Source organism: Benincasa hispida, chromosome 8, assembly GCF_009727055.1.
Source record: "Benincasa hispida cultivar B227 chromosome 8, ASM972705v1, whole genome shotgun sequence".
Lineage (NCBI taxonomy): Eukaryota > Viridiplantae > Streptophyta > Magnoliopsida > Cucurbitales > Cucurbitaceae > Benincasa > Benincasa hispida.
Genome location: NC_052356.1, coordinates 47,221,282 through 47,231,003, shown reverse-complemented (window position 1 = coordinate 47,231,003; position 9,722 = coordinate 47,221,282). Strand labels below are relative to the sequence as shown.

General features: G+C 30.7%; 1 protein-coding gene across 1 annotated transcript; it reads left to right on the top strand.

The window, feature by feature from the left end:
- Positions 1-1,672: 1,672 nt before the first annotated feature.
- LOC120083876 (cytochrome P450 71A1-like) lies at positions 1,673-4,576 on the top strand. Its single transcript, XM_039039780.1, has 2 exons — positions 1,673-2,677; positions 3,878-4,576. Exons 1-2 carry the CDS (start codon positions 1,715-1,717, stop codon positions 4,493-4,495), a joined length of 1,581 nt encoding a protein of 526 aa, XP_038895708.1. The 5' UTR covers positions 1,673-1,714; the 3' UTR covers positions 4,496-4,576.
- Positions 4,577-9,722: the final 5,146 nt, after the last annotated feature.

Sequence of the window (9,722 nt, the reverse complement as noted above, 5' to 3'; positions counted from 1 at the left end):
ATTTTTCCTGGGCACACTGCCTCTAGATGTAGGTGGATTTCACCAAACTGGTTTTCAACTTCTAGTGCATATACTTGCTTTCTTACAGTTAGTTTTGTTTATTATTACAGTGCTTGTTCGTGCTTTCTGTTTAACATCCGTGTTTCGAATGACGAGTCATCTTATAGTTTTTTCAAATCATAACTGTTACTATTTATATACATCTATCATCCTCCGAAGGGGGATTTAAGTTATTTGCACCCATCAATTATTTAGTGCTTTTGAACCTACTTGACATATTTAGGAGACATTTAAAAAAATTGACATAAAATGGCAAAAACTAGTGATTTAAAATAGGTAGACTCCAAGCACAGCTTAGTCACATGATTTGTAGACAAAAATGTAACGTGCGTCGCCAAATATTTTGAACCTCACGTGTTGCAATCACACTTGAAGGAAAAGGGTGATGTTTATGACAGCCATATAAAATATCTCGATATTGTGTGGTGACAACGAAATCAAGGAAGAGACGTTTTCTTATCTAGCCGTTTCTAGATTTTTATTTATTTATTTATTCTTGAGGTGCATTTATTTCTCTATTATCTCACGCAAAACAAACAAACAAACGTATTTGCTACAATTTTCCCATTTATTCTTGAGAAATGGGCATATCAACCGTGATTCGCGGATATTTGTCAATTAAGAATAGATTTGAACTTGAATAAATTTACCAAGCGTCAAGAAGATGTTAGGTTGCAATTATAAATCAAATTTTAAAAACATAAAAATCAAAGCAAAACTATATTGGTGCTATGTTCTCATAGTCGTATATCTTATTTGTAAATAATTTATGAATATCTTTGTTTATTAAGTTAATTATGATTTAGAATGTAAGTTTAATGGGGACGAAAACTTAATTACATCGTATTTGAATTTGTTTAATGTAGTATGATTTAGAATGAAAATTTAATGGAGATAAAAGTTTGAATTATTTGTTTTAGATGAAAGAAAAAAAAGTTTATATATTATTTACAAGAATTAAATAATTATATTAATTAATTAAGTTTCACATTTTTCATCTTATTAAAATTATTTTTAAAATTTTAGATCATATTTATTATAACTTAATGAATAAATTAATATTAACGCCAAAGAAACTGAAATGAAGTATTTTGAGAAAATTGAGGTGAAAATGTAAATCTTGAAATCTAATTACCAAATTGAAGCAAAACTCATACTTAATTGTTAAATTTTGTAATATTTTGAAACATAAATACTAAAGTCAAAATCAAACTCAAAATTTAAAGACCAAAGAAATTTTGAAATCTAAGGACGAAATAGAAACTAAACACACAACCTAGTGAATAGAACTGTGTTTTTCTTAAAAATAATTTCAAAACCTTCTAAAATCCCTTCTAAACGAATGTTTAGAAATGAATTCAAAAGGATTAAATTCTCTTCTATTAAGTTTAATCATTCAAAATCAATTTTGATAATATGAAAATGATGTTTAACTGTATAAAACCAAACATTACATTGACTTTTTAAAAATATATTAAAGAATAATTTTGTAAATAACAAAACTAATTTGTAAACATTTCAAAATTGATATCACTCTCAAACATATCCTAAATTATTTTCCAAGCACTCCTCTCAAAAACAATCACAAACGACTGACTATAAATACTTTAGAAGGAAGACATAGCTGCAAGAATCGAATAACAAAGAAAAAAAAATGAATCAAGCCTCAAATTTCCAACTTTGGCTACAATTTCAACCACCATTTCAAGCCAATCCCATCTATATTTCCTTTTGCCTTTTCTTCATCTTCATCCTCCTTTTGCTAAAGTTATTGCCAAGCAAAAAACAAAGCCCCAATTTCCCTCCTTCACCTCCCAAACTTCCCGTCATTGGCAACCTTCACCAATTAGGAACCTTACCACACCAATCATTAGCTTCCCTTTCCCAAAAATATGGTCCTCTCATGCTCTTAAAACTAGGCCAAACTCCAACTCTAGTTGTTTCCTCAGCAAAAATGGCTAGAGAGGTAATGAAGACCCATGACCTCATATTCTCCAATAGGCCCAAAACTAGAGCCACAAATCTCTTGTTCTATGGTTGCCAAGATGTGGGTTTTGCCCCATATGGTGAGAATTGGAGACAAGCCAAAAAAATGTGTGTTCTCGAGCTCTTTAGCCTCAAAAGAGTGGAGTCATTTCAATATATTAGAGATGAAGAAATTGATACTCTTATCAATAGAATTCATAAGGCAGCTAATTGTAGTGTTGGTGGTGGTGGTGAGGGTTTGAATCTTAGCCAATTGTTCTCTCAAATCTCAAACAATATAGTGTCAAGATGTGTTATGGGGAAGAAATTTGAAGATGAAAATGGGAAGAGTAAATATGGAGAGGTGTCAAGAAGGACCATTGAGCTATTGTCAGTGTTTTGTGTGGGGGATTTCTTCCCTTCTTTTGGATGGGTTGATGTAATTAGAGGAGTGGTTGGGGAAATGAAATTAGTTTCTAAGAAAATGGATGAATTCTATGATATGGTGATTGAAGAGCATATCACAAAGTCGAGGAGTGACGAAGCTAATGATCATAAAATGGATTTTGTGGACATTATGTTGCAACTCAATAACCAAGATGACATGCTTGATTATCATTTCACTAGGGATAACCTCAAGGGCATAATACAGGTTTCTCTCTCTCTCGAATTTATTACTTTTTAATTATTAATATATAGGTATATATCCGCTGCATTTATATATCTTTTTACAATCTACTTCAATAAAAAAATAATAAAAAAGAATTTGCGGTGTGATAAACCATGATTAGAGAACTAATCGAACTAAAAAAGATGAATTATCGTAGATGCATAGATGGTTCTTAATAATTATTGAGTGTCTAATTTATAGGTGGTGTGTCTTTGTAATTGTTTTGATATAGCTTTCTAAATAACATATTTTTATTATCATTATTTTTTATATATTCCAGTATACAGTTAGTTTGAATACTTTTTAAGTCTAAAAATCTCTATTGAAAATTAAAGTTAAATTATTTTTTAAAAATTAAGAAAGTATGATATCTATTATCCATACTAAAATTTTAATATATATTTTGTTTTGGAAAAAACTTTGTACTTATTGATATTTATTAAATTTTAGAATACTTACCATTTTTGTTTATAAATAATTAGATTAGTTTTAAAATATATTATTTATAAGGGGGAGAATGCATCCATTATCTCCACTCTCCCCTTGAAAAAGAATGGAGATGATTTTTCCACCTCACCCTTAATTTTAGAATAAATATTAATTAGATAAAGATAGAATTTCATTTAGAAGTAGCTCATAAATTTAATAAACATTGTAACATCTCTTAATTTTTTTTCCTTCCTTTTTTGCATTTCTCTTCTCTTAATGGTAAAAAAGAAAAAAAAAGAAAAAAAAAAAAAGCAATTAAGGAGTATGAGGTTCCTACTCATGGATAGGAGATATAGGTATTATTTTATTATTCTAGCCCCTGACATATGTATATAAACATAAAAAATTATTCAATGATAACGCATCATTTAATAATTATGAAACATATATTTAAAAATCTATCGTATACTCCATAAAGATCTTGAGAAAAAAATAGTTGTTAGTTGTTCAGAGGAAATAAAATAAAAAAAGTGCTTTGTTTTTATTTATTTAAAAATATTTTTATTAATCTTTAATATATTGATATTATTTATATATTATGATTTTGTGCACCTATCTAATTTGTGCCGCCCACACATTTATTTAATATTTAAAAATTGTCACATATATATTTAAATGTGTAAAACTGTCAACCATTGTAGTAGCTTTCTCGAATACTTTCTGATCGAATACATTTTTATGTTTCAATGGTAGGACATGTTCGCAGGTGGGAGTGACACAACAGCAACAACATTAGAATGGACAATGGCAGAGTTGATAAGAAGCCCAAACACCATGAAGAAAGTCCAAGAAGAAATAAGAACAATAGTTGGAAAAAACAAGGCAAAAATTGAAACAAATGACATTAGAAAAATGGAATACATGAAATGTGTGATAAAAGAATCTCTGAGACTCCACCCACCAGTTCCTCTTCTTGTGCCTAGAGAAACATTAGACATGGTAGACATCGAAGGGTACCATGTGGAATCAGGAACAAGTGTGTTTGTGAATGTCTGGGCAATACAAAGAGACCCCGAAATCTGGGAAAGCCCAAACGAGTTCATCCCAGAGAGATTCATGAATGAAAAGAAATCAGTTGATTTCAAAGGGTTAGATTTTGAGTTGATTCCATTTGGAAGTGGAAGAAGGAAATGCCCTGGATTGGCATTTGGGCTTGCATCTTTGGAATGTGTGTTGGCCAGTCTTTTGTATTGGTTTGATTGGAAGTTGCCTCAGGATATGAAGGGAGAAGTGTTGGATATGAGTGAAGTGCATGGAATCACTATTCACAAGAAATTTCCTCTTTTTCTCCACCCATTACCATATAGGTAAATTATGTAGTCTAACCAATTTTCTTGCATGCTGTCCTAATAATAATAATAATATATATATATATTATTTTACTTTAGTACATTTTGATCTGTATTCATCTTTATTAATTTAAAACGAAAACTCACGTGATAAAAGACAATTAGATTAATTACACAAAAATCAAGACAACACAATTAGTATCATTTCTAATTAATCTTAATTACATGTTTGGTTGTTTAATATTACGACATTATTATTAGATTGACTTATTTTAAATGTATACAAATTGAATTTGAATTTTCAAATTTTGAAAGAGAGATACTATGAAAGAAAATTGATGGGATCATCATCTACTTGAGGAAAGATTTATTTGATAGAATAGATAAAAATAGTGATGCAATGTTAATCGTTTAATCAATTTATGAATTTTGGAATTGACTACTGACTTATAGATAAAGTTTATGGATTTTCTTTTTTCAGAAAGTTTGTCGAATTTTAAGTAAACTCCTCTATACAAAATTTATGTATTAATTGCCTGTGTATATCTTTCCATAACTTTATTTTATTCTTTTTACCATTATTTTGTTATTTCCTTTTAATATAGCAAGAATGTTTTTTAGATCATTAAAGTACTACAAATTTCACCATCTTTATGACCTTCGTTACTGATATGGTTGCTTATATATATGGTAAGCATACACCATTTTTGCTATGTTCTAAATAGTTGTCTAAAATTGAATAGATATACATCTATTAATATAGAATTGAAGGGATTGAATCTCACCGTGAAAGCTATGACCACTTTACTTTTAATTTTGTTTTAAAATTTTCAACACAAAATGGAAAACATAATATGCATTCACAATGCAGTAAAGATTAAATATGAATTAAAAGTTAATTTTACAAAAGAAAAAACAACTTACCTTTGAAGACACTTTTCAAGAATTCCCATATTTATTCTTTATCCTCAACGTATAACATCATGATCTCCTCTAGAACGTGAATGTGACGCCACCATCGGGTTTCCCACTATTCTCCTGACAAGGATCAGTTTGTGCAAACCGACTTTGAAAGAAAGTAGGGAATTGAAATTTGTGAGATATTTTTACTGAGAACTCAATCCCTGTAAAATTTATTGAGACGGAGGAAAGGAGATAAGGAAGAGTTTTTCTCTACAAGAAGTTGCGAATCCAATCGCATATAGAAAAAAAAAAAAAAAAAATCTCTTTTTGTGTTATCTCAAAAAGTAGGATAACTCCCATTTATTTTTTAAATTTAATCAATTAAACTAATTAAATTTGATAGCTACTCACTTTCTTATTCATTAAATTAAATTTAATTAGATTAATTTAATTAAGGGGATTTCTCCTCCTCTATATAATTCTTTTTCGTTTTATTTTAAAAAATAAAATGGAAAAAAATTTGGAAACCGCGATTTTTATAGTCAGCGGACTCAGCACCCATAGTCTTCGTGTAGCCGAAACGTAATAAGTTTCTAGCCTCGCACCCCATCCCAAGTCACAACCCTTTTTCACTGCCAGACCTTTCCACTTTTTCCCGCCATTGTAATGTCTTTAACATCCAGTTTGAGCTCTCCCATCCATGACTGACATCATAGCATAGTCATTGGAGCACGGATGCCATGGTCACTTCTAGAGATGTCCAAGATATCATTTCAAAGTTATCTTCAGATAAAGTTAAAGATCGTGAGATAACAACCATTAAGTTTTGGTGTTAAAATAGATCTACTCCTGAAGTTGAATACTAGATTTGAGTTTCGTTGCTTTTAGATAGTTATCAATGTCTATCACAGATAGATGTTGATATTGTTGATGTTGATGTCCTAAATTTTGTGGGTAGATGTATTTTGTAATTGTAATATACAAACATTTTATTTATCTAATAAAATATGAGATGTTTTATTCAATATTTAGTATCATTAACCCACAAACCAATAATGTAACTCCAAAGTTAGCATCTTTAGCTTAAACATGTATGTAGAGACATATAGATAGATCATGTTTAAGTGATAACCCAAATGGTGCGAAGTAGATGAAAAAGGCTGAGTACCTTATCCTGATGACACTATGAATATGACCTGCTTTGTAGATGTTATATTTGTTGTAAAGTGCTACAAATGATCTTATCTTGATCATTCATGTGGAGACATGTGAATGGGGGTATTCTATAAAAGAGTTTGTATAAGAATGGACTACGAAATGACTAGTCTCATTATATAACGCCGTTCATAATAGAGACTTACATTTCATCAGAATGACTATAGGTCATATGACCTGAATCCTAAGTGAGTTGTGAACTCCTGTCTATGAATGTGGTCCTTTGATTTATATAGGTGAGAGTGGCCAGATTGGTGACTCAATAAGTCTATCATTTTGGGGATTCATTTGATTAGAGAGTTGAGAACATAAATACACAAGACGAAATTCACTCCTTCCCTAACGTTTGGATAAGTAGATAAATTACTCATTTAAGGGCTGATTCCAAGGATTGAACAATCTGGCGTCATACACTTTCTTTTGGCCTGAGAGGGGTTAAGTCATAGTTGGAAGTCATAGTTGGACTATGACTTGTTGTTCATTAGAGAGATAAGTAGTACTTAAGGAGATTGATATAACTACAGGGGCATTGCTTTCTTAACTGCACTTATGAGCAATTTGTGGAAGGTCATTGCACTCTTGATTGGTTATATCAAATGGACACAAAAATATATCCGTAGTGTGAAGAGTGCAACTATCGATTTTTAGTGGAGTGACTGACAATAAATGGATGTTGAGTAATTTAACTAGAGGAGTTTAATTAATTATTCAAATATTATTGGAACTTCAATCTACAGGTCTATAAGGTCTTCTCTGTAGCTCAACTGGGATTATTGAGAATTAATCTTGGATTAATTTGAATTATTCAAATTAATTGAGAGATTAATTATATATGATATAATTAATTTAAATCAATTATATGTAATGTAATTAATATAATGTATATAATGCATTATAATATAAAGGTTATTATGAGAGGAATTAAATATTTGAATATAATTCAAATATTAATTATATGAATTGGATTTATATAATTGCATTAAATATAAATTTGATTTATATTAAATGTCATTATTGAGAGAAATACAAATTATAGGTTATATTTTATTTCATATAATATAAACTATAGGTTATGTGTTATATTTTGATCTAAAATATTGTTATATAATAAATTAATTATTATATAATTTTATTTAAAATAAAATTAAGTTATAGTTATATAATAAATTAGTTATAATATATTTGTATTTAAAATAAAATTAAGTTTTTAATTTAAATTCAAACTAAAGGGAGGGAGTTAATAAAATAACTTCCCTCCCTTTTTTTTTCTCTCTCTCTGTTTTTTTTTTTTTTTTTTTTTTTTTGACATGTGGGAGGTTAACAGAGAAGTGGATATTCTTCTCCCTTTTTGCTGCAAAAGAGAAAGCCCATTAGACTGAAAAAGATTAGTTGAAATAATAAAAGGTAAAGTATTATTGTTCCAAGAAAAGCGTATTTTAAATAGTCAAAGAGAGGTTTTAATTCGAGTGTTGGTTGCTTTTCTAGGGAAGGAAGCGTTGGTTTCGTCTGCCATTCATCCAGACTTGGTGGTTCAAATCTTCTCATAGTCTCACCCAATGCATGGACCTCGCAAACTTGTTCCATCTCTTCTTCTTCATGTAGTTCAGTTGAGTCGATAAGTCGACATTACTTTGTAGCATCTGTGAACCTCAATGCATTCAATACATTAAATTTAACTTCCTGGTTATTCACATGTATGGTGAGCTTCCCTTAATGCACATCTATCAATCCTTTTTCGGTTGCAAGATATGAGCATCCAAGGATGATTGAAACATCCTGATCAGCTTCATAGTCTAAGATGATGAAGTCCACGGGAAATATAAGCTTGTCAACCTTTACCAAGACTTCTTTAACCTTTTGTTCGGGATACGTGATAGACCTACCAGTAAGCTGAAGCGTTACAAAGTAGGTTGAGCTTTATCAATTTCAAGATTCTTGAAGATCGAAAGGGGCATGAGGTTAATACTTACTCCAAGATTGCACAATGCATTCTCTACATCTATTCCTCCATTTGAGCAAGAACAATAAAACTGCCTGGATCTTTCTGCATTTCAAGAATGTTGTTGTTGATCAATGCATTACACTCCTGCATTAGCACTATTGCTTCTAACTCACTGATCTTTCTTTTCTTTGTTAAAAAAATCCTTAAAAAATTTTATATAACTTAGAATTTGTTCTAACACTTCTATAGGGGGAATGTTGATAAGCAATTGCTTAAGACCTTCAAGGAAGCGCTTGAATTGTTTCTCGTCATTCTTCTTTTGTAGGCATCAGGGGAATGGTGCACTCAGTTACACTGCAGGTGCCCCCGCATTAGACGTGCTTGGTTTTGAATGACTTATAGAGCCAGGTGCTCTTTCTTGTTGTTCTCTTTTAAATGCCATTATTTGCATTGTATTCTCAAATGCTGAAGGATTACTATCATTTCTTGGGTTTATCCTATTCTTAACTTATCACACCCCACCCCAGACCACCCTTTTAGCCTAGGAAAGAGCGTGACTACAACAATTATCAACCTTGTGGCTGACACTTACTGCTTACTAACTGTTATGGGATAACTCTTATACCAATATAAAACTCATATACAGTGGAATATCTTTAGGCCAAAATTTATTAATTCAGAAACATAACATATTTAGAGTCATTACAACACTAAATTCACAAATCCCAAAACCCAAAAACCCTAGTCTCTATATGAACAACAGTAACATGTGTATAATATTAACAGTAACCACCTAAATAGACGGGTTGTAAATCTTTTTATCCTTTAGTGGCAGAGCAGATGCAAAGCTATCTTCAAAGGATTTGACCGCTACCTATGGGGGTGGGGGGGGTGAAGAAAACATTTGAAAACGGGGTGAGCTTGCGCCCAGTGAGCGACTTAAGAAAGATAATTGATTCTCATGCAAAATCTCAATAAAGAGTTTAACTTAAATATAAGCTTACAGTACTTGTACTGCATAAACATTTTCCAAGCATAAAACATATAAAGTTGTTTTAATCATAAACAATAAAACTATTTCTCAGTTGAGAATAACTCTTACTGTGGATAAAACAATCTCAACACCAACTGCTAGTCAAGAGAGAACCCTTTTGCTCAATCTCTGACTCTAACTACCTACGAGCACATG

What these genes read in the sequence shown, in the direction of transcription:
- LOC120083876 (XM_039039780.1), top strand. Translation starts at nt 1,715, where the DNA reads ATGAATCAAGCCTCAAATTTCCAACTTTGGCTACAATTTCAACCACCA. An exon ending in ACCTCAAGGGCATAATACAG is followed by an intron (nt 2,678 to 3,877) that starts GTTTCTCTCTCT and finishes TTTCAATGGTAG; the next exon opens with GACATGTTCGCAGGTGGGAG.